This window comes from Apodemus sylvaticus, chromosome 9 (assembly GCF_947179515.1).
Source record: "Apodemus sylvaticus chromosome 9, mApoSyl1.1, whole genome shotgun sequence".
Taxonomy (NCBI): Eukaryota; Metazoa; Chordata; class Mammalia; order Rodentia; family Muridae; genus Apodemus; species Apodemus sylvaticus.
The window spans coordinates 65,076,987-65,102,325 of record NC_067480.1 but is presented as its reverse complement, the minus strand read 5'-3'; the positions used below and the strand labels follow the sequence as shown (position 1 = coordinate 65,102,325).

At 42.6% G+C, this 25,339-nt stretch overlaps 1 protein-coding gene across 3 annotated transcripts in view; it reads left to right on the top strand.

Moving 5' to 3' along the window:
- The window catches only part of Myo1b (myosin IB), a 164,097-nt gene extending 139,158 nt beyond the window's left edge, over positions 1 to 24,939 (top strand). Inside the window, exons 18-31 of one of the 3 annotated variants that reach the window (XM_052192679.1) lie at positions 214 to 414; positions 2,230 to 2,323; positions 3,059 to 3,208; positions 4,336 to 4,404; positions 5,921 to 6,007; positions 6,280 to 6,366; positions 8,079 to 8,165; positions 11,127 to 11,201; positions 12,428 to 12,562; positions 14,689 to 14,795; positions 16,937 to 17,069; positions 17,694 to 17,846; positions 19,226 to 19,353; positions 23,409 to 24,939. In XM_052192679.1, coding sequence (XP_052048639.1) covers positions 214 to 414; positions 2,230 to 2,323; positions 3,059 to 3,208; positions 4,336 to 4,404; positions 5,921 to 6,007; positions 6,280 to 6,366; positions 8,079 to 8,165; positions 11,127 to 11,201; positions 12,428 to 12,562; positions 14,689 to 14,795; positions 16,937 to 17,069; positions 17,694 to 17,846; positions 19,226 to 19,353; positions 23,409 to 23,532 — 1,630 coding nt within the window. In that variant the 3' untranslated portion in view covers positions 23,533 to 24,939. The remainder of the gene's footprint in view (positions 1 to 213; positions 415 to 2,229; positions 2,324 to 3,058; positions 3,209 to 4,335; positions 4,405 to 5,920; positions 6,008 to 6,279; positions 6,367 to 8,078; positions 8,166 to 11,126; positions 11,202 to 12,427; positions 12,563 to 14,688; positions 14,796 to 16,936; positions 17,070 to 17,693; positions 17,847 to 19,225; positions 19,354 to 23,408) is intronic. The other 2 variants (XM_052192680.1, XM_052192681.1) reach the window with 2 other exon arrangements.
- Positions 24,940 to 25,339: the final 400 nt, after the last annotated feature.

Here is a 25,339-nt window from a genome sequence, read left to right as displayed (position 1 = left end):
GTCATTGACCATCATCAGTGCTATTGAATCTCTTAATCGTATTTTTTTTAATTGCAGTGCATACAATATTGTATTCATTCTTAGTTTACTGTGAAATGGTTTGAAATAATTAGAAATTCTTTGATTTTTCCAAGAATAGTAAGTGACCCCTGTGAAATGATGAGACGTCATCACTGGCAGAGTTTAAAGTCTAAAATACTTTAAATGTTTTAGGTGCATCAAGCCAAATGATAAAAAGGCAGCTCACATTTTCAACGAGAGTCTCGTATGCCATCAGATCAGGTACCTGGGTCTCTTGGAGAACGTTCGAGTGAGACGGGCAGGCTATGCCTTCAGGCAGGCCTATGAACCTTGCCTGGAAAGATACAAGATGCTTTGCAAACAAACGTGGCCTCACTGGAAGGGACCAGCAAGGTAAGGGCCTCTCTGGATCTTGTGATCATCAGCTTTTAAAATATCTAAGTACTACTATGTTTTTTATTTTGTTTTCTTTTGTTTTGTGCCTGTATGTAAAGTTGGGTACCTGCTTTCATTAGGATACCATTGTAGTAATGGTCACCTTGCTAGGAAGGTATCGATTTTCTTTGCCATTGAAATGGAACATATGAAATTTGCACTTGAAACTTGAATGACTATAAATGTTTCAGGTACACACATGGTGAATTGAGACTTAATATGTCGATTTTGTAGATTATAGATGAGTAGAGGAAAGACCTCTTGAATGACCATTCTTAGCTGTCTGCTTTTCACTAAGGGAATTTGTTCCTAGAATGAACCGGAGGGTGAGGTGAGGGTCTTGCCTGTGGCTCAGTGTGCCCTAGTCCACGAGCAGACTTGGGAAGCAGGTGGGATTCTGTATCAGCAGACACTTGACAAGCTGGCCTGAAGAATACAGCTTGGCCTTGAGTCCTTCCTGATTCCCGTAGTCCAGAGGAAAACACTGGGCACTGCAAGCCTTCCCTTTAGAGGTTCCTTGTTGCCTGTGAGTTGTCCACATGCAGAGAGAACTTGTGTGCCAGAGAGCAGCTGTTACAGGAATGAAATCAGGCCTGTGAGAAATTTCCACTCTCTGCAGTCAGAATTGCTGTTGGTGGGGGCGCTGTACAAGTCAGAATACTTCAAGAAGTTCCAGCATGGCTGCTTCAGGGGTGAGGCAGGCACTTGGGAACTTTCATCTTGCTGTGCTAAGGTTATGTCCACATTCTTAGCTGGACCCAGCTGTTCACAGGAGATTGACATGGAGCCTGAGCTATGGGGGAGACAGACGTGTAGTCTGATGTCTAATGCAGGGTATTGTTTCTACACACCATTATTTTGTAGGATAGTGTGCTAAATATGTTATAACAGGGAGCATGATTTATTCCTGTCTGGTATCTTCATTCCACAGGTCGGTGTAGCCAGGCTAGTTTTAGAAACTGATGTTGAAAGCAAGGTCAAGGCCTTGTTCCTGCCACATGAAGCCCATGTTCTGTAGCATCTCATTGGTCTGGCACTTAACACTGTTTTGGACTGTGTTGGCTTCTGCAGAATGAGAGGAATATTAAAATGTTTCAAGAGGGGGCTGAGGGGATGACTCAGTGGTTAAGAGCATTTGCTGCTTTTGCAGAGGACCTGGGTTAGGTTCTCAACATCTGCAAGGCATGTCACAGCATCTGTAACATGTGCCCTCTTCTGGTCTGCACAGGCACCAGGCATACAAGTGATGCGTATACACACATTCCTGCCCCCTCCATACATTAATTGACTTATTTTGTCTTGCTAATGAAATCAAGAAATACCTATATTTTTTCATATATAGTGTGAAGCTAGATTTGCTTTTATAGTGTTTACTAATTTGTTTTGGTTTGGGGAAGCAAATCTTAAATCTTTTGGTAGAAAGATGATGATTGTCAGAAGAGTAGTAACTCTACACAGCGTAGCAGTGTTGAGCCTAGAGAGATGGATGGTAAAGGGCCGCATGGTCTGACCACCTAAGTTTGATTCCACAGGCCCACATGGTGGAAGGAGAGAATCACTTCCTACAAGTTGTCCCTGACCTACATACATGCACACACACCCCTAACATTGCTTTTTAAAATGTGGCTTATTTGTGTGTTAATGAGAATGTGATAATATATCATATGGTATGATGTGATGTGATATGATATGATATGATATGATATGATAGTGGGTCAAGTCTTTTTTGTAACTCAGGAAAGACATAGTTTTGGATTTTGTTTACTCTTTTAGGTCTGGCGTGGAGGTTCTGTTTAATGAGCTAGAGATTCCTATGGAAGAGTACTCCTTCGGTAGATCCAAGATATTCATCCGAAACCCAAGGACAGTATGTAACCTTTACTCTCTGAACTTGAACCCCATGCATGTGGCCTGGTTTCTGAGGCACCACAATCTTCTATCTGACTGAAGTGTCTTAGAGCTGGAGCAAATAAGAGATGGTATTTATACAACACTAAAGCCATCTGATAGATTGTACAAAACTTAAGAAATGAAGACAAAACTATCCTATCAAACCTCCCTCCCTGATTCTAATCTCTGGCAACTGGAAGGCCCTAGCAGTGTTTGCAGCATCTAGGTTACACTGTAGTTTTTTAGAATTGCAGCTCCAAAGATGCTGGAAAAACATGGAAGGAAACATTTTTCAAAGTGTATCAAATTCATGGACCTCCTTAGAGTCTCTGGGAGTCTTTGTACAAACAGGTAGGCATAAAGTATAATTAATATCGCAAATGATCTAGCAATTGTGAACATTTAGAGAGCTTGAGAAATACTTAGGTTGTTGAAGAAAAATGGCTGCTGGTGTTTTTTCACAAAGCAGGCATTTCTGGCCCTCTGTGGACCGATTAGGGAGAGTGCTTTCCTGGCTGAGCATCATCCTTTACTTGAGAATCTGAACTGCAGAGTAAACTTCTATGAATCCATCAAAGTACTTTCCTCATGCATTGGTGATCTATAGCATCTATCAGTCAAGTAGCTGATTTCAACATCCTGCAAATTCCTTTCATGTATGCCATTAGGTTTGGAGGACTTTGGCTAAGTCTGTGTATTGTTTTTTTATTAGTTATTCCAACTAGAAGACCTAAGAAAGCAGCGGCTGGAGGACCTGGCCACTCTCATTCAGAAGATTTATCGAGGATGGAAATGTCGTACACATTTTCTGCTCATGAAAAGAAGCCAAGTGGTGATTGCTGCCTGGTACAGGAGATACGCAGTGAGTCTGCTGTTACAACCCGAGGCTAACTTCTCAACATTCTCTATGTGCTTCTTGGGTTTGTAATTTTTACATAGCTAAAATTTCCCAACAACCTCTGGAAATGGTTGTTACTCTTTTTTAACATGGGAAAACAAGGCGCCTAGCTGCCGGGTACCCTGCCCCGAGCTGTCAGTGGCAGAGCATGGGTTTGACCCAGAGTGTGGATTTTAGTGTTTCAGACTACTTTATACTGATCTCCAGGAAGCCTGTAACAGGAAATCTCTCTCTGGTTTTGCCATCGGTTTGAGGAGACTGTGTTATATCCTTTCACTACGATGGGAGCAGATCTCTAAAACGACTGGCTGGCTGCATACATTGCGCAGCATTGAAGATAGAGGACTTCTAGAGTGCCAAAAATCTGTTTTAGTACAGCTATGGTTCTGGCTAAACGACTGCATTTTTGCTAGTCCTCAGATATCTGTAGAGGAGTCAATAATAAAGTATATTTGCTGAAACAGACCTGAAGATTTGCCTCCTCCACCATCACGTAAATTTATTTAGGTAGTGTTCTTCCAAATGAATTACAGTGATAAGAAAGAGCACAACTTATGAATGTTTTCGTTCTATGCAAAGTTTAAAAATGTTTTAAATTTGCAGTCAGGTCTTATTTAGTGCATTCTTCCCTCCACTTCTGAGGAGACATTTTTCCATAAGACAAAATTAAGGTAAAATCTATAGTTTTGTGAAATACATAATAGTGTTCCCAAAATTGGGGAACCAGTAATATATTTAAATGATAGAGCCCTAAGTGTGCTTGATGGAAAATGATGCCAAGAAGAGACTACTCTCAAAAAGTAGGTGCAAAGCAGTTTAGATCCACTCAGAATGCTCTGTTGATAGTGGATAGTGTGGGGAGTGCTGCCTCACAGCATCAGGCAGAGAACAGTCATTGGTAAGAGTGGAAGATCAGCATCCCTCCTGCGGACTGTAGACTTACTATAATAATGTGGGACCTTTTGGTCTCTAGGATTGTGGATGATCAGGCATCCACCGCTCAGAGTGAACAGATCCCTTCTTTGGCCTTTCAAGGTCTACCTTTTAGATGTGCAGATACAACTATTTCACAGCTTCTCTTTATCCTGCAGCAACAAAAGCGGTATCAGCAGATAAAGAGTTCAGCCCTGGTGATCCAGTCTTATATCCGGGGCTGGAAGGTGAGTTTCAATAAGTGTGCTTTATGTATGTGGGAGCTGGGGTTCTTCATAAAGGGTGACGTCTTCAGGCTCACTCTTCAGGGGAAGCTTCCTCACCTGTTCTGTAAACAGCCTCATGGAGAGAGTAAATATTATGGGGCCGTGCAGGGAACTCTGTCAGCCACGTCTTGGTGGCTTCCTTCTAATCTGCTTTATTTTTTTTCAAACCTTTGTTCTCTAAGCAGGAAGTCTCTGAAATAACACTGTATATAATCTCAATATCCTCATGCCCAGAGGTTTTGAGAGAAGCTATTGTCCAAAAGTTGCCTTATAGCTACTGCCTGAGTCCTGGGGTCTTAGTCACACATCTTTGGTTGTGATGACCCCTGCAACCACCCCATAAGGACTGAAGGCTCCTGGCTCTAGCTAGGGCTCTCATGAGAGGAAAGGGTGTCGTCACAGCTGCTACACTCGTTCCAGATCCTTCCAGCTAAGGCTTAGTTCAAGGGTCAACAAACTTTGGGCCACAGGCAAACTTTAGTCTGTGTTCTGGCTCATACAACCTGCAAGCCAAGAATGTTTTTTTTTATATTTTGAACCATTATAAACAAAAATCAGAAAAGACTTCAAAGCATCTGAAAAGTATATGTATTTTAATGTCCATAAATAAAGACGTGATCATGTTTATTTATTCATGTTTATTTATTGTAGACTCTTGGTCCATAATAGCAGAGTCTGGTAGCTGTGATATTTACTCATACTCTCCTGACTCCTCTTTCATTGATACACACCACACACACACACACACACACACAAAATTTTCCCCAGACCCTAGTCCTACTCCCAGGATGCTTCTGACTGCTTTCCTAGAATGTTTTAGATCCAGAAAGTTCTGAGGTTGTGATCAGTCTACAGCTTCTTGAAAGCATATATACAGCCTGAGCTACAAATCTAGCTGCACTGATTGGCCTTGGTATAGGCCTTACCCAGATTAAGGACTTGACCAAGTTAATGTGGCCTCCTGCCTACTGCCTGACCTGGTTTCTAGCCTCTGGGACTGGTCAGTTGATAGGCTAGAGACCCCCAGGGCAGGACCTAAAGCTTACTCCCAAGGCAGATGCAGTGACTTCTGACAGAATGAGCAAAGAGATGTAGTGGACTTTTGGAGAACCATATAGAACTCTGGCCATCATCTGAGAATGAGAACTGCTCTCTACCTCCTGTGAGTGGCAGCCTGCCTTGGTGTGGCCATATTCTCCCTATCATGTCTTACGCACAGTGGGAGGTCCCCCTGCCAGGCTGGTGTCTCTAGGCATGCCTGCTTGTCTCAGCAGCTTGTCACTGGGCCATGTGTGTTTACACTCTTACCTCTCTGGTAATTATTTTCTACTCACAGTTAATACACACACTCACACACACACACACACACACATATAGACACAGACAGACACACACACACACACACACACACACACACACACACACACACAGATATGTATATAATAATGGATACATGGGGATGATTTCTCTACCATAGGCTCGAAAAATCCTGCGGGAGCTGAAGCATCAGAAGCGCTGTAAGGAGGCAGCCACCACCATCGCGGCGTACTGGCATGGCACCCAGGTAGGCCAGAGGCCCTGAGGAGGGTGGTCGAGTTGGGAGTCACCGCAGAGCCAAAGACCCTCAGACTCGGGTTGACAGTGATCACTGGCTTGAGCTCCTGAGCACCTTTGCCTCTTGCTCTTTGCAGCGTGCCGGTGTGGGTGGTGGCACATGCTTTTGCATTCAGCATCGGTGGTGACTGGTGTCTGTCTCCTTTTCTGTCTCCACTGGGAAGCAGCAGCAACCTTTCCTGCCTTAACTCTTTCTGTAACTCCTTTTCAAACGCACCACAGGCACGAAGGGAGCTGAGACGGCTGAAGGACGAGGCTAGGAATAAGCACGCTATTGCAGTTATTTGGGCTTACTGGCTTGGATCGAAGGTACTTGATGCACACATCCCATCGCTGAGTCCAGGAATTCTGCAGGAACCAACCCTGATCTCTAGCATAGCAGGGCTGAATGCCTGCAGTTAGTAGTCACCTCAGTGCATGATCTAGCAGCCAGATTAATAAAACCGGGGATGCTAGACAGTGATATGCCGTGGAAGCTTTGGCATGCACAGAGCAAAATCTAACGTCACTAATAAGGCTCTAGCTTAGTTTTCCTTTTAATTCTCTAAATTAATTAGCATGGTTAGTGCCTGTTGTCTCCCACCGTTGAATGCTGGCCAGATTTTAGGGATACTTGTATGTAGGGGGCATGTGGAGAATGCTCATATTGGGGTTTGAATCAGTCCGTACAGTGTGTTGACAAAATAATGCCAGTCACGCATGCTTTACAAGAATTAATCCTTGAATGAAATTGCATTTCAGGCTGAATGTGGCATCTGTTGGTTACTGTAAGACGATGGTGTCACGTGTACAGGGAAGGATCGTCCGTGATTTCACAGAAATCTGTGTTCATGTGAAGCTAGCCATACTTGCCAGGGAAGAATCCCAGGAATCTCAGCATTGCTGTTTGTTTTCAGAAACAAAGGCCCCTGGACCTCACGGACCAGGCAGGCTCTGGGCTCTGTGAGCATTCCATACACCCCAAGGCGCAAGAGAGTTTCTAACGTAGAAAAGCAAGTCGTCTTTGCTTAAAATGTTAGAAACACGGAACTCTACAGAGTCGTGTGTCTTTTTACTAATGCCTACCTCGTCAGCATTGTAAGCCCATCTCTTGAGAAGAAGTCAGCCTTGTGGCCTCCATGAAAAGGTTCCCAAAGACTGACCAACATTGTTCATTTGTGTTTTCCAAAGTCTGCCTAACCCAGCCTAGTTCCTTAGCCAGTTTAGGGAAACGAACTAGCAAAAATGCTGGTCCTGTTGTTTCTTCTCCAGTCTCAGGAATGAAATGTCTCAAAGGTTAGTGCCTGGCTCTGTCTTGTGCAACAGCGTGCCTGAGATTGGTTCCCCAGTCATCTTTTTAACCTGTCAGTTGTATCATTTTTTTTTACCTGATTTCCATTTTTTTTATGTGTTATACTATTTGCAATCCTGGTCAAAATTAATTTATTTTGGGCCGTGTGAGGGCTTGATCCCAGAGCCTTCTGAATGCTAGATAAGCAGTCTGCCACTGAGCTGTGTTTGTCCCTAGTGCAATCCAGTTTTCCGTGCTGCTGCTAGCTCAAACCCAAAAGGACTTCTGTGTTTTTGTTAGCTTTACTCCTTTGCTTACATTTCACATGCATAACTTTTTGCAGTTTTTCCCAAATTGCTGTTCATACAGTTGTTTTTTTAATTCATCCAAATGAAGTCTATCAGAGAGCTTCATAGAGAGACCATACCTTAAGGGCTTTGAGGAAATGTGGTGAAAGAGCTGCAGAGAGAATGGGGACAAGGGAGACTGGAGAGAAAAGGGGATGAGGAGGCCATGCTCTTGGGTGCCACGTGGGTACCCTTGCCTGTAAGTCATTCTCCGTGCTCTGAAATACAGGCCTCTGTGCTCTTCCACGCCAGATCATTGGGTTGAAATGAGTGAACCCTGCTCCTCTGCTGTGCTGCAATCCTTCTCAAGTAGTGGCTCTCCTGTTTGGTGGGGGGATCTCTTCTCTGGTCATTTGTGCGGTCTGCATTGGGCTGTCTCTTATTTACTATCTAAAACGTTCTAGGCACGAAGGGAATTGAAACGCTTGAAGGAGGAGGCTAGGCGTAAGCATGCAGTTGCTGTCATTTGGGCTTACTGGCTTGGACTGAAGGTACTTTCTCCATGACTTCTCCTGCCCTGGTGAACATAAAGCCTCGCACCTACTAACCCGAGAAAGCTGGCGGCGCTTCCTGCTGTCTGCGGTCTTAGGAGATGTCATCTTGACTAATTTTGTTTCATGTTAAGAAAAAAACAAAAACAAAAGCCAAAAAACAACTATGCACTAATTTTCTCTTTTTAATGTGATTTTAATCTCTTTAAATAATGAGTATAATGCAGTCTATTTTATCTTAGACATGTTTTATGAGTTCTGTTTTATTTATTTATGGGCTTTGAAATCATGAGGCAGAGTGCAGTCCTTGAGTTGGAAGCTGATCTTCCGAGCTCAGTGGCCTGTGTTGGGGTGGCCATCTTTGTTCCCATCTCTCTGCCTATGCTGTCCCACTAAGGGCTAGAGTGGCGCTGTCGTCCAAGTGATCATGCATCAGCACAGAGCAGGGTGAATGAGATGACAGAGATCATGAAGTTCAAAGACCGTATGATAAAGGGCAGGTGCTGGATTCAGGAAGAAGCACATACACATAAATAAGGAAATTTGGCTGCAAGCCCTGAAAACCTTCGGGAAATAAAAGGATCTGGTCTTCCTGTTCAGTAATTAACCAACACAGCAAGGCACCTCATCACCCTTGATGGGGATCAGGGTCCTTTCCATACCGTCCCTCTTTAGTATTCTGATCAAGTCCAGTAACATTAACTCTTACTTTAAATATTTGAGGATGAGCTAAGAAGTCATTGATTCTGCATCTCAGCAGCCTTCTGAAACATCCCTGCATATTGCTTTCAATAGTCCCTATTTTCCCCTGAAAGTTCCTCCTAAAAACGTTTAGTTGCTTATCCTTTGTTGTTCTGAGTATTCACGAGATAATTCAGAAGTAACGTCAATGTGCATTTAACAGATATTTTATTTGATATATTATGAATACGTTCTTTACACGCCCTTTTTGGAAATCAAGCAAAATGAAACACTTCCCATTTTATTTGTGTCTTAATTTGCATCATAGTTTTTATAAGCCCAAGGAAGCAGGCAGTATTGAACCCAGATTCTTACTCCCCATCCCGATCTCTGGATTTCAGTGGGTGTGCTTTCGTTATTATTATCATGAAAAAGATTAAGCTTTTTTGAAGTTTAAGGTTATAGTAAATTTGTCTTTTCGCCACGGAAAGAAGTTACACCGATGTGAGCAATACTTTTATCCTTTGAAATGATTTGATTTGCTCGCATAAATAAGGACAACTGGACCTTTTTAGTATTCCTGGTGCTCAGGACGGTCCCCATTGTGAGGCGCTGTGACGGTGCCAGCTTTTTGCTGTATGTAGCTTTATCTGGGGAGCAGCCATCTGTCCCGGGGACGATCAGATGTGCTGACAGAGCTCAGATAGCGATGGTGAGGTTCAGCTGCATAGCATAGCGCTCCCACAATGCCTTGAGGGTGTGCCCCATGCAGCAGGCCTCTCGCCTTTCTTCTCCGTGCCCCTTGACCCTGGAGGTCTGACATGCTTATGAGCCTAACAGTCCCATGGCTGAAAGAGAAATGGAAGCTAGAACATAGATTAAAGGAAGGACTGCCTACATATTGCATATGTCAAATGTAAACTTTAGATAATCTATATTGTATAGAACGGCCTGGGGCTCAAATACTTAGGGCAGGCAGGTTGCCCAGGAGAGGAAGGCAGCACTGGTTAGGAGCACTTGAGTGTACAGAGTGGAACCTGCAGATCTCTTCATCAAAAGCCCCTGCTGTTGTCTGCGCTGTAGAATTGGGGATCACTGTTACTGGAGCTTAGAACATTCTAAGAGAAGCCTGCAACCTAAATTGCTCTGTGAAGTTATAATTTAAAAAAAAAATGTATAAAATGTTTATCTGCAGACTGAATTTGGCTCCTAGGTTTCTGTTTTACAGACTCCCATTATACACATATTTTACGCGTATGTATTTAAGCCCAGAAAAACAGGAAGCTGGAGAAAAAGATGCAGAACATAGAGATAAACAGATAGGCTAATATTTTCCTGATTTCTAGCTCCTATTCATAAGTAGATGATAATATTTTTATATGTCCCCCTGAGCTTCAGTATTTAACTGTATCACTCATTAATTCCGTAAACACCTTACTTAGTTATTAGACATTAATATGTGAAGTAGATTATGACATTAGTTCGGGGAACCTTTATATTTAAAATGGCAGGATATTTTTTTTTAATTAAATATCTTCTTCATTTACATTGCCAATGTTAAAACCTTTCCCAATTTCCCCCCTCCCAAAAGCCCCCCTCCCCAAAGATTCCCAACCCCTCCTCCCATCCCCCTGCTTCCATGTATATGCCCCTCTACCCAACACACTCCCACCTTTCCCCCCCACCCCCCCATCAGTTTCCCTTTGTTGGGGCCTCTATTGAGCCTTTTCCTGACCAAAGACCACTCCTCCCACTGATATGGCAGGATATCTTAAGTACCATGATAATAAATATAATGTTTGATGTGGTCTAATGGAAGATAATGATAGTATAAGGGCTTCTATGTTTCTTATTTTTAGCTACATTCATGTCTGTTGTGCACAAGACTTTCTAGTAAAGTCTTGTGTTTTTAGGCAGGATTTTTGGAAATTTCAATCTACTTTTTCAGATAATCTGCCAAAAAGCATCTGAAGGAAAAATTTCCTTATTTAACATTTTACAAAATGTGCTCTAATTTTTGACACGTTTGCAGCTATTCCTGTCAAGGATTTCAGGCCAACATGAAGCTGTCTAAGAACCAACAGGGCTTAGTGTATCAGTTCCCTCGGTTTGTTTTCTCTGCCGTCATCGCCACTGTCTGAGTAGGCATCCATCAGTTTTCTCCATCCAGAAAGGACATTTGTAAATATGCATGTTCTCTATGCTTTGATTTGTAAAGAGATATGTCACTATGAATACCTGTGGGCCTCGTTCTAACCCTCGGTCTGCTTCCTTTTAAAGGTGCGCAGGGAGTACAGGAAATTCTTCAGAGCAAATGCTGGAAAGAAAATCTATGAGTTTACACTTCAAAGAATTGTAAGTTGATACAATGGATATGGCTAATTAGCATTATTAGATTAACCACTTAATAGTTCCAACTCAATAAAACATGACCTTTAAAAACCCACATAAATCGTAGCTTTAAAAAGACTTTAGTAGCCTTTTGTGCCTTCTCCAAGTTCAGAGAGAACTGTGTGAGAGCTGCAAGGGGTCTGTGATTGATATGGCTGATAAAACGGTTATTTTATTTGACATGGAGAAAACTGTGAAGGTGAAGTGAGGAAAGGCAGGTTCTTGCCCTGTTAAACTGCTATGGCCTCTATCTGGAGGGTGAGATTGGCAGATGGGTTGCTGAGAGCAAGGCATGGAAGGGAGCAAATATGGCTGTGGCTGCCTGCTGGGGTGGCCCTACTTGAGGTAGATTACAGTCAGCCAGGACTCCCGCTTATTTATAGCATGAATGAGTAACTTCTGTGGTTCTCCTTTGGCCATTTAAGGTTTTTTCATGATAGGGCTTTTCCAGTCATCGCCTGGCCCACCTCAGACCCTTTGATACTTGATAGAGTTGTGCCCCAGTAAACCACAAGTTGAAAGATCAGTGCCAAGAGTGCCTTTACCACACTAGCCTACAGAGCTGCACAGTTTAGCCACATGGTCTGGTCCTGATGACGTGACCGGCTGAGCCCTGTGCTCACCTGCCCTGTACCCACTGTCCACCCAGACATCAAAGTGCCAAGCGTGATTTCTCCTGAGTACATGTTGCTCTCGCACCATCATAAAGTCAGGAATTCCCAAGTTGAACCATCTCACGTTAGGGACCATTTTTGTTCTGTAGTATCAGGTCATCCAAAACTTTCTACAATGACAAATGTATTCTGTAACTTTAAGAGAATGACCACTAGCCACACATAGCTTATATACCACTGTGACTGAGGGACTTACTGTTGACTCAGAGTTCCCTAAAATGTAAGTGTAAGTAGCTACATCCTGTGAGTGGCTTCCTGTTGAACAGAGCAGCTCTACTGTGGTGTTAACCCGTGTTAATGGGATAATTGTATCTGTAGTCTTTTTTCCTGATAAGTATTTGATGTCCCCTAGAAGGCATGAAAGAGTTAAATAGAGTTATCAAAGGAGATATACAATATTGTTGACTAAAACTGATCAATTCTTTTAAAGACTGGTCCGGTTGATCACGAATATGCATCATACCATCTTTCCGGTGTATTTTCCTCATCGGGTATTTTCTGTCAACCCCAATACAGGTGCAAAAATACTTGTTGGAAATGAAAAATAAAATGCCTTCCTTGTCACCAATAGACAAAAATTGGCCATCAAGACCTTTCCTGTTCTTGGATTCGACTCACAAGGAGTTAAAAAGGATCTTCCACCTGTGGAGGGTAAACTATGTGATGGTGCCCTTTTTTTCCAAGGTTACTCTTGGTTTAAGTGTTTGAAGGCTGCTATGTAAAGTCAGATCGCAACACATCTGTCACCTTGACAAGGGCTGTCTGTGGACTCTGCCCTGACGGAGCCTCCCGCTGTACTTGGCTTTCTGTGAGAGCTCCAGCAGGAGCTGAGATAACGCCTGTGCCGGCCACTCCTGATGCAGTCAGCTTGGGTTTCTTTCACCTTCCAGGTGGTTCAGGTAGTTGGGGGTTCTCTTGTTTCCCTCTCTGCAGGAGATAGAAATCATTGTTTTTGAAGATCTTCAGACAAGGTAGTTAAATCCTACTAATTAGAATGCATTTACTTTTCTAGATTTATTAAACACATAGACCAATACATGTGTTTAACAGACACACTTCGGGCCAGAAAGTGGGCATTGCAGGCCCTCAAGGACAAAGCTTCCTCTGTCCTAACTTAGGGGAGGCTGAAAAATCTGTTGTATCTTGCCTTATATTTTAGTACTATGAGGTTCTTATGGGAACAGAGCTTTGGACCGTGTGGACCTGTGGGAACTCAGGTGCAGTGGGGGACAGATACCATTGCTGACCAACCTTCCTACGGGAGTGGGCGCCTTGGCGTTGCCTCTTCTTGTAGCAAGACTTTCTGTGAATAACTTAGTTGTTATACGGAATGTTGAATGTCTGTGGTTGTTAGATGTTACAAATCAGTATTAGAAAGGCTTGTGGATATGACTAGTGAGTGGCTGTATATTCCAGACAGTTCTCCCCTTGGTCACATGTAAGAGGGACATTATTGCTGATTAGGATGATTCATGGGTTCCAAATTCTGTTCTGTAGCAGACTTAACAGTCCCTCAGTTCCTTAGCTTCCCCTTTGAGTCTGACACAGAGGCCATTTACAAACTTATGAGCAGGAGTTGCTAATGTTGGGTGTACTGTCTCTGCTTCCCCTTTCCTCCTGTGGCCACGTGGGAGCTGGGTGAGAGAGCTGTTCAGTCCTGAAGGGAGCCTTGTCCTTGAGAGAGACACCATGATGCCCTCAATTCTTCCTAGAGCAATTTCAGTGGAGGCAGTACCGTAACTGCTATCCAATTCCTTGAAAACTCTGTCCCCACTCCCCTGATCAGCCCTTTCCTCCTGCGCTTTATCCTCAGGGTCAGAGTTGAGGGATTCCCAGGTTCCTCTTGCACAGTATAAAGTGGTAGTAGGGGGGATTTAAGCATTGGTTTTTCTGGCTGGAGAGATGGCTCAGCATTTGAGAGCATTGGCTGATCTTCCAGAGGACTCTGGTTGCATTCCCAGCACACACATAGCAGCTCACAACTGTCTGTAAATCCAGTTCCTAGGAATCCAACACCCTCACACATCCATGCAGGCAAACACCAATGCACATGAAGTAAAAATAAATTTAAAAAGAGACATCAGTGTTCAGACTGTCCATAACATAAATTGTAGGTCATGAAATCAGCTTAGTAGAGGACTCCTATCCTATGTCTGTGCTTGTTTGTTTTTGAGGCAGGGTCTCATTCAAGCTGACCTCAAATTTGTTGTGTGGCCCAGGCAGGCCTTGAATTCATACTGTTTCTGCCTTAGTCTCCAAAGTGCTGGGCTTCCAATGTCTCCAGACAAGTCCAGCCACTGCCAGCATTTAAAAATGAAAACAGTAGGATTAAAAAGTAAGAGTGCACACTTCTGGGTTAGAGGGGAGGGGCGTGCAGATCTGCGTAGGATAGCTGTACTGTGCCATACAGTGCTGTTTCCTGTGAGTCTATGTTCAGGAATGACAGCCTCAGGCACGGAGATCCTTAGGGATTTACACTGTAGCAGAAAGAATCCAGACTTCCTGGGCACAGGCCACTTAGACTCTGTTATATTTTGAGGAATCATCCCAGATTCTGCAATACAAATGGTTCATAACATTTTCCTATTGAATTTACTCCCTGAACTTGAGAGGCAGAGGTGGGCAGATTTCTGTGAGTTCAAAGCCAACTGAGGGATTTCAGGATAGCCATGGCTCTACAGCGAGGCCCTTTCCAGTCTCACAAACCAAACAAAAAAGCAAGTGGGAATTTATTTGTGTAAGTGATTCTTTGTGTATGTTTTTCTTATATCTCACAGTGTAAAAAGTATAGGGATCAGTTCACAGACCAGAGGAAACTTATTTATGAAGAGAAGCTAGAGGCCAGTGAACTCTTCAAAGACAAGAAGGCTTTATATCCTTCTAGGTACGTATAGTTGTGCTGACTCAAAAATGCCAGTGTTTATTCATTGTTTTCTCGAATGTGGCTGCATCTTTTCTAATGGAGTTTAATCCTAGTAATAGATGACTGATACTTAGCTTTGTGAATGACTTCAGAAGCCATTGGATATAAGTGCACCTGACACTGGGCAGCAGCTTCCATGGAATGTATAAGGATTACAGTTGTTAGTTTTGCTCTGGTGACCTTAGCTTAAATCATTGAGTAAATAAGAGATCATGCAAATGATTGTCGGTGTAGGACCCTGTTTTCAAGGCTCCCCCCCACACACACATTGAACAGTAATCACCCTTGGAATCTTTCTGCCAATATCAAGTCAGATCAGAAACATTTGTAAGGTCAGTGCCTGAGGCAGACAGTTCATTACCCCGCTTATTACATAAGCGTGGGCCCATGCTGTCCTTAGTTTGCTAAATGGCTGGTCATAACCCCAGTGGCCTGTTCAAAAGTTCAGTTCATTTGTTTGGACACCATGTACTCAAGAAAAGAATAAATATATTGCAAATTTAACCAGTCCAGACCTTGATGAAGGACTTGGTATGTGCAAATATGACCCTGTATCCTACATTCATCTGTCTCCCCACATTCCTGTTTCATCTGGTCTTTACAAACAAGTAGGTTGTGTAGTTTCATATCAGTATCTCCAGTGACTTGTAGCTTTGCCTAAAAAAAAGATCTGGAAATAAATCATATTTCATGTACATCTATTATTTCTAGCTGCATATACATTTGAAGTCTCCTTTTAAAGGTATTAAATGAGCAGGGTTGCCAGGCCCTTTGCGTCTGAATATTTTGAATTATAGTTTCTTCCATTAGCTTTTTGGATGCTTAAGTCAAACACAGTGACTAAATCCAAAACCATCTAATGTGCCTACTATGTGCAGACTAAACCAATGGCAAAGCTGTATGCTTTCTTTAGCAGCTGATCTTTATACATCCTTAAATTAGATAGCAAACTTAAACACTTCCCATAGAAGACTCCAGAAATAAGCGGGGGACACATAGACTATATTACTAAGGAAACATACTAAAATTAGGCTCTTCACACTTTTTATTATTAAAAACATGATGAACTATGAACACAAAGAAAGCTAACTTCTAACCAAATCCTTTCTGGGGAGTTATGTCTGAGAAGATGGCCCACTCACTTCACTGGTGGGACGTGGGGAAGAATTCGCCTCCCTGTGCTGTGAAGCAGCCCTGCAGGGCGTTGTCAGCCTCTAGCATTCTGGGAGCTGCAAAGAGCTGGCCACCTACTGGATTTTTCTTCCCTGAGCCTCCACCCACACTCCAAGCATTTCAAGTCTTCTGTGCTGAGTTTCCAGGAAGAAACTCAAAATGAAGCTGTAAATCCCGTGGGCCAGCAATCTCTTTCTTGGTGCCTTTTTAACACTGCCCTGAGGGAGTCACAGGGTCTCCGAGGAAACTGCATGTAACTGACCTCTCAGCAGAAGCAAACGGCTCTGGCTCTGCCTGAGCGCCTGTCACCTCCAGGCCCATCCTAGTAAGCTGGCCATGAGTCTCCAGAGTTCCATTGGAAAATCAAGTACAAGATAGGGTTTTTTTTTTTTTCTTATGTGATTGTCAAGTCCTAGATCTGTCCTTCCCAGAAGGTTGACTTTCTTCTTCTCTGTAAGAAAATGACATTTGTCTCAGAGCAGGTGATGGTAATGATGCTGGCCTTTCTCGTTGGCTTACATTGTTTACGTGTGTTGGTGCACACTGTGTGAGCGGCTGTCAGCTTTCTGTTACAGATGAGAGTGTCCTCCCCTCCCTTTCCTGCACACATGGCCACATGCTTGACTCTGCCTGTGGCAGAGTGAGTAGTGGTTTCTCTCCTAGTCGGTTTTCGGTACATGTGAGAATTTTATCAAAGCCCTATGAACCAACCAACCTCCACTGCTGCATCAAAAACCATTTGACCTAAGTTTCAGGCTTCATTTCTAACTTAAGTCTAATACAGGTGCCTGTGCGATGTGTAAATACATTGAAGTCACATTCATAAAGTTTTTAACTATCCCTTAAGATGACCTGACCTATCTCCTTCTGTCATTGGGTGTTTCTGCTTGAAACCATTTCTAAGACACAAGAATTTTTATTTCCTTTAGTGTTGGGCAACCATTCCAAGGAGCTTACCTGGAAATCAACAAGAACCCAAAGTATAAGAAACTCAAAGATGCCATTGAAGAGAAGATCATTATTGCTGAGGTTGTGAACAAAATTAACCGGGCTAATGGGAAGGTAAAAATGCTAACACTCTTCCTGTGGCCCGAAAGAGTCCCGCTCTTGTTTCTGAATTATACAATTTGCATTTCCCCTTCTAGCAGAGTAGACTGTAGAGGAATCACTCACTCCTTACCTTTAAATGTAAATTTCTGTTCTCTGAAATTCTTACAAATTGAAGATCTGAGAGCAGGGGAGATGACTCTGTAAGGAGAGCAACCTGAGTTAAAATCCCAAGCTTCAACATAAAAGAGCTGGGTGTGTAGTGTGCTCTCTTATAACCCCACACTGGAGGGTGGCGAGCCTGGGAGCTTGTGGTCTAGCCAGCCTGGCTGAAACAGAGAGGTCCCAGTCCACTGAGAGATCCTCTCAAGGGACTACGTGGGGGAAGTTAGAATACACCCAGTATCCTCCTCTGAGCTCCACACGTGTATACCTGTAGACACAAACATACACATGCACACATACATTAAAAAGTCTTAATTCATTATTCCTATGTGTCTCAGTTTACATAGGTATGCTTGCTGAAAGGCAGCAGAGTACAGTATATATTTCTAGAAATAGCTAAAGGTTTATACTTATGGGCCATTTTGGAATGTTCTGGGTCATTGTTCCATACTTTTTTTCTCTCTCTTATTTCAGAGCACATCTCGGATTTTCCTCTTAACAAACAATAACCTTCTCCTTGCTGACCAAAAGTCTGGGCAGATCAAGTCCGAGGTCCCCCTGGTGGATGTGACCAAGGTCTCCATGAGTTCACAGAACGATGGTTTCTTTGCAGTCCATCTCAAGGAGGTAAGCTTCACCTGGTGACTTGAAGGATAGGCGCCTTCATGCATCCGATTTCTCAGCTACTGACTAGATGCTCCCCCCTGACTAGGCCCGCCACTCACACTCCTATTAAAATTTGGCTATATTCACCCACATTCTACACTCTCGGGCATTGTTTTTCAGTAATTGAATTACACTTTGATCGGCTTGCTCACTTGACTTCTGGAAATAATACATGAAAATGTAAAGACATTTCAAATGATGTCTCTTCTGGTATTTATTCTGTATGCCAATTTAAAAATGTCATCTTTCTCCTTATCCATTGTTAACTGGTGGTTTATCGAAGGCTACAACTACAGTAAAACATTGTCCACTGTTTTTTGTTTTTTTTTTTTAACCTACATTGTCACTGCCTCAAATTGAGGTTAAAATATAGGCACTAAATTTATTATTTTGATGGCTGGAGCAATGCTATGTTTAGCTCCTCATTAATCTTCAGATTTGCATCTACTTCATAACATGGATAGGAGGCTTTATGTACAATGCACACAGATGCTTAACAGAATGATTGTCCTGTACTCATCAGTACCTAATAAATGTTTGCATCTCTCAGTCATATACAGAAAAGACACAAAGGCTTGCTTACCTTACTGTCGACCCCACCGTAGATCTAAATCTAAATGGAAACATGTCAAATCTCACAACAGCTGTTCTCAGCCCGTTACACACAAAACCAGCTTGGGAGTTTGGTGAACTGCTGCCTCTAGCTGTGGCCTAGTCTATGCACACGAGAATTCTTGTGGATTTAAGTTCCCTAGTGGTTCCTATGCACCTGAAGTTAGGGTGCCCTGGGTATTTGTTTGAAATATTTTTGTTGTTAGTTCTATTTTTTTAAAAAAGAAAGAAAGAAAGAAAAGAGATTGCTTTTTTTAAAATTGTTTTTGTTTACAGTTATTTATTGTATGTGTATTTGTAGAAGTCAGAGGACAACTTGTGGGAGTCAGTTTTCTTTCCATCATGTCAGTTCCAGGTTTCAGACTCTGGTTGCCAGGCTTCATGGCAAGAGCTTTTACCCACTAAGCCGTCGAACTGGTTCCTGTTGTTACTTTTAAAAACCAAATCACTGAATGGTTTCTGAACAGTGTGCTTTGAGGATGAGTTATAAGTTGGGCCGTTGTTCTTCCAAACCTACCACAAAGGAATCTTATGACTTCTTATCCAGGGGATCTGCAGTAGAACACTGCTCTGGTCCACTGACTGCCTCTGGGTAACAGGAGCTTGTATCAATGTCCCAGGCTTGTCCTTACTGCTCATCTGGGGGGATGTGCCCCTGTGACTGAGATCTTAGGAAGCAACCCTGCAAAGCTTCCCATCCTCCTCCTAACCCTTGTCTTGTCTTTCAGGGTTCAGAAGCAGCTAGTAAAGGGGACTTTCTCTTCAGCAGTGACCACCTGATTGAAATGGCGACCAAGCTGTATCGCACGACTCTCAGCCAAACTAAACAGAAACTCAATATCGAGATTTCCGATGAGTACGTCCACGTATTGTGTAGTATGCTTTTGGACTTTGAGTTTTACTGTTGCAGTTTGGTTCTCCAGGCTTATCCAACTGTTTTAGGTAGCAGTGAATGTCCAGTATGTGTGGCTGACAAAGGATCGACCCTAGGTGACACTAACCAAAGCCTTATACAGACATATATGTGTGTGTGTGTGTGTGTGTGTGTGTGTGTGTGTGTGTATAAAAGAAAAATAATCAGCAGGTAACATGATTTTGGCTCGTAGAACAGAAAAAGAAAGCAGAGGTAGGGTGTCACTTTGACAGAGAGATTGGGGAGACTCCTCTGCTGTAATTAAGAGAGCAACCCAGATAGTAAGGCAGGAAGGTGATATACAGCACAAACAGGCGACAGAGCCAAAGGTTCTCAGACAAGAGCAATCGATGGCAGAGAGATCCGGGAGAAAAAGGTAGAGTCCAGTTATACAGAGCTTGGTTAAACTTAGAGTTGAGCTCTTGCTGAAAATGATAAAGACTACTATGTGGGGGTTTGAGCATAGCTGTGGCCTTGCCTGTTTTTGAAGGATGGCTTTTGCTACAGTGTGGGTAGTTACTGTGAGTGAGAGGCTAGGATAGAACGGATAGGCTGTCTAGGGCAAGGTGCTGCTGCTTAAGCTAGGGTGTGAGCAGAAGATAGGAGGAGTGCGATGGGAGGTAAGACGGGAGAGGTGTGAGCAGGTTGCCTCTTCGGGCCCAGCCGTGGCACTGCATGCTGCATGTATGCATATTGAGGAAAGGCCTTGTGAGCAGCAGGAGTGGTTCTGAGTCAGACTGGGAATAACCTTCACTTCATACATTGATAACCGGAGTTATAGAAAAGGCATTTCACACTGACACAGTTTGTAAGTAATGCTAAGACTGGTGTAAATGTGAAATTTGCTCCCTTTTAAAAATCTTTGCATCCACATTTTAATTTTGGATACTAATGTCCCAAGAAGGTTTTATTTTTAAATTAAGAATTTTTCCAAGGCAAGATGATTGGCACCTACCTGCTTATATTCCCAGGACTCATGGGCAGAGGCAGAAGGACTGCTGCAAGGGCAAGGCCATACTGACCTACACCACCCCCTTACCACCTGATACAGTAGCCGCATAGTCATAGAAAGACGAGCTTACCCCTAAGTCCAGACCCTGAGGGGTTTCTGCTCTTGAGCAATGCCCTCACTGCTGTTCTAAGACTGATGCTTTTAGGGAAAATTAGTAACAGTGCACTTGGGGGAAAAAGAAGAATTCTTTGGCAAAACTTGAAAATCTTTCTTTAGTATGGAATTTGTCTGAGCTTCTGAAATCTGCTTTCTTCCCATGCGCACAGATGCTTTGAGGGGAGAGTATGTTTGTGTTTCTCAATTGTGGTCAACAGTAGGGTCCCTCAGTTGGCTGTCCCCACCTGGGAATGCTAGTGTTAAGTTAATGACTTAACCCTGCTCTGCCCATCCAGAGAGTATGTGACATTATAGATGTCACAGGCGTTTAAGTAAGTAGTCTTCTGAGTTATTTACAAGGTCACCACATGAAAGACAGTTTATTTGATACCATTATAATAACCGAAAAGGCTATTATACTGTATTTCCTAATGGTTGGTCTGATGAAAGTAGATCAGTGGATGGTGCCTCTCATATCCACCTAGACACTCCAAAAAGCCTGGAGAAGAGTTTCCAGGCAGTCTCTCTCATGCCCCTGGTGTTCCCAAGCAGGCCTTAGAAATTCCGTAATGGAGCTGTTCCAATTGACAGAGACTTTTCAGGCTCTGAAAGAGGTGGCTTGTCCTGTATTTCCAGCCCTACATGGCTCGACTCCAGCCCATTGCCAGATGTGTAGTGTGTGTGTCATGAACACCATGCAGTTCGGAGACTATGCCCTTCCTCATAGCCTTTGCAGAAGCAGAAGTAGTTGCTTAAAACAAAACAACAACAACAACAACAAAAAAAAAAACCTGGCTTCTCTGGTCATTGTGAATAAATTGGCTTACTCTTACCTGCTAATTGATATGGATGGGAAAATGAGAGTTGAAGTCACGAAGAGACTACACTGTGTCAAAGTTCCTAAGCTCCCAAACAGCCAGTCCTGTGTGTAGACTGCACTTAACATAACTTGCAGAATGTGAACATTTCAACATGACATCATGACAGTAACTAACCCAGGCTCCTTTTACGTTTGAAATTCTGGATGCCATTACCACTGTGAAATAACATATCCATATTCTTGTTGGCTGGAGAATGCTTTTCAGGTTGCTCTTCTATGAAATGGAAATAAATTGTATTAGTTAACCTCTCCCCAATTGTCTTAAAGCTAAGTCCATGTACATGACCAAGAACAGTGTGGTTCATGGTATACAATACATTTAGCTATGACTATTTCGCAAGTGAATCTTAGTTGTGCCCAGTGAGCTTGAAGAAAGTAGAGATTACTGTTTTAAATTTGAAAGCTTTTCTGAGGCACACAAATGCAATTACATATGTAGCCAAGCATGCACTTTGGCTCACACCTTTAATCATAACACCTTGTAACTTTGGGAGGTCAAAGCTGACCAAATAAACATAGTGAGGTCCAGGCCATCCCCGGCTACATAATGAGACCTTGTCTCAAAAAGAAAATAATAATAATATATATACTAGAGAAGTATCCCAGACAGGAGAATGTAGAATCACAGTTTTCTTTGCAGTACTTTGAGTTGAAAAGCAAGAACCCGTTTTAAAGGTCAACTGTTGTCCTTTTACAACATTGAGGGATGTCTTAGTCAGGGTTTCTATTCCTGCAGGAAGCAAGTTGGGGAGGAAAGGGTTTATTCAGCTTATACTTCCACATTGCTGTTCATCACCAAAGGAAGTCAGGACTGGAACTCAAGCAGGTTAGGAAGCAGGAGCTGATGCAGAGGCCATGGAGGGATGTTTCTTACTGGCTTGCTTCCACTAGCTTGCTCAGCCTGCTCTCTTACAGAACCCAAGACTACTAGCCCAGGGATGGTACCACCCACAATGGGCCCTCTCCCCTTGATCACAAATTGAGAAAATGCCCCACAGCTGGATCTCATGGAGGTATTTCCTCACCGGAAGCTCCTTTCTCTGTGATAACTCCAGCCTGTGTCAAGTTGACACAAAACCAGCCAGTGTAAAGGGATAGAGACCTACCTTGGTCAGAAAAATGTTGACAAGGGCTAAGCCCTGAACTCAGCACCTACCTAGAACAGCTGGATGGCTCATACTTGTAATCCCAGTGCTGAGGAGGCAGGTGAACCCCTGGGGTTCACTGCTCAGCCAGTTTAGTGTAATTGGTGGGCTGTGGGTTCTAGTAAGAAACCTTTTCTCCAAGAGCTAGGTGGATAAGGACACACGGGAACTGCACGCAGGGCTGGCGGTGCACCTGCACAAGCATGCACATGAACACACACAAATAAAACAGTGTATGAATTAGAGGCCTGTGCCACATTTCACCCCAGGAGATGGTATTTATAAAACATGGCCTTTTAACTGGAGCTGATATATACATCAGAGCCGTGAATCCTTGCTGTGGCTGTGGATTGCCACATGCCTGTTAGATAAGTCACTTAGGAATGCACTCGTGTGTATGCTATCTTTGCCCCCGACCCCCCAGGGGACCATGGTAAAATGGCCCCTGATGGCTAATTAGGATATGGGGTGAGAGGATCACCGGCTTAGGGCGCGTGTGAATGGCTTTGTTCTCTGTAGTTCATGTGTTTGATTTGCTGAACATTTCATTTGACCCTTCACAGTTTTTTTGCCATGTAAAAATGAGGAAAAGCAGATTACAGCCTGTTAGCATACAGTTACTTGATGCCCCCACTGAAACACCAAGTAATTACTGTCAGCTCGCCTTATCTTACTGGCCTCAAGTGGTGAGCTTCCTTTTCTTGGAGCTAGCTGATGACATGTGGGAGCGAACTGCAGTCAGTTCTCGTCAGCCATGGGATGGAAAGGGTTAATAAATACCTGCCGCAGTCAGCGACTATTATAGAAAGGGAGAGCTAAGACTGCCACCATTGTGTGTGCCTGAGCGTGTTTGCTTCTCTTCTAGGTTCCTGGTCCAGTTCAGACAGGACAAAGTGTGTGTGAAGTTTATTCAAGGCAACCAGAAAAATGGGAGCGTGCCAACCTGCAAACGAAAGAACAACAGACTCCTTGAAGTTGCTGTCCCTTAAGTGAGGCTTCCTCTCTGCTCTCACGGACTTGTTTCCTCGTAACAGTGCAATTTTATTTTGTTTTATTTGGGGCTCACTGTATGTTTGGGAATTGCCAAAGGCTAGCTGTTATAGAGTCCTTTTGGCAAAATTAAAAGAATTTGACTAATGATTTTAATTATCAGAATAGTTCCTTCTTAAGTCCACATTCTGTCCTGGGCAGATTTATAGACATTAACAGTGTCTGTTTCCATGGTTTATGTGTTTTCTCCTTAGACTGGTGTACCGTAAACCCATATATTACCCATAAATCACTAGTACATGTCAGCGTAGGAGGAGGGCTTACAGACAGTTATCAGATATTTATTGAATGCCTGCTTTTTGCTGGGCACTGTGCTGAACTTACTTGGAGATTTTTATTTTTAAATCTGTTGCCTTCTGGCTGATTTGTGCCCGAGAAGCAACAGCTAAGAAGGCTGAAGAGGTTCGCTTAAATGAAACTGTAAATGACAGGCACTGGTAGGAACCCAGTAGTGTAACTTAAATAGTACACTCACTGAGAAGCAGGGGTCCTGGGCAGATTGGATATAGGTGATTGAGTAGAACTGTCCTGATAGGATTGGATTGGAGATAGATGATTGGGTAGAATTCCTCTAGGGGTGTGTGTATATATATACATACATACATACATATATATGAAAAAGAGAAAACCAACATTTAGACATACACATTTATTGATTCAGATCCCCTATAATTACCTTCTGATAGAATACAGAAGTCAAGAAAGAAAGAAAGAAAGAAAGAAAGAAAGAAAGAAAGAAAGAAAGAAAGAAAGAAAGAAAGAAAGAAAGAAAGAAAATAGAAGTTGTTTTCACTTTAGAAAAAGTAACTGAAGCAGGGCTATAGAATACATTGTTCCAGTTCCAGAGATGCATGAGATAGGACTCTGGATGTCCACAGTGTATCTACCCAGTCACCTCGATGTCCACAGTGTATCCACCCAGAGTCACCTAGATGTCCACAGTGTATCCACCCAGAGTCACCTAGATGTCCACAGTGAATCCACCCAGAGTCAGTAGCTTTTGAAACTGCATGATAAGAAGAGGCTAAGGGCCATTCAGACTGGCAGATCTTCTTCTCTTTGATGTGCAATAAAACATCCAAGATCACTTTTGAAAGTTTTATTTATAATATGCATTTTTTTGTATGAGAGAGCTGATTGGTACAAGGTGTGTATTTTAGTCAAAAAAATCAAAATTAAGTTAGAATTAGTTTTCAGCGCTTTTTGTTTTTTCTTCAAAATTTACAATGAGGATTCATTTTGGAAGCCACATTTTAAACTCTGGAATTAAATTGTTTCTTATTTGGGAGGATAATGTATATACATTGGGATTATGTTGATAATAAAATTGTTCTAATTTGATGCCATTTGCTGGATCACAACTGTATTTTTGTATCTCAAGCTATTTTCATATGTTAGTGTCAAAGTAATGTGTCACAGAAAGGTTTTCCAGTCAGGTATTATATGGTCTCTGTGTTAACAGATTTCCACTAATCTTTTTGTACCACTATTAGTCAATGAAAAAGTTCTGGGGATTTTCTTTTGATTTTTGTACTTAAAAAGAAAAAAAAAGTTCTGATAAAGAAATTCTCAGAAGTCTTTGTGTTTATTGGTACAAGATGAGATAATCATTTTTTACAGTTCTGAAAGTAGGTAAATTCATAATTCCTGCTATTGGTAAATGGACACTTGGGACTAATCACTGATATTTTGAAAGCATATACTTACAATTAACTAACTATACTTACAACATTCAAAGCCCTGGTC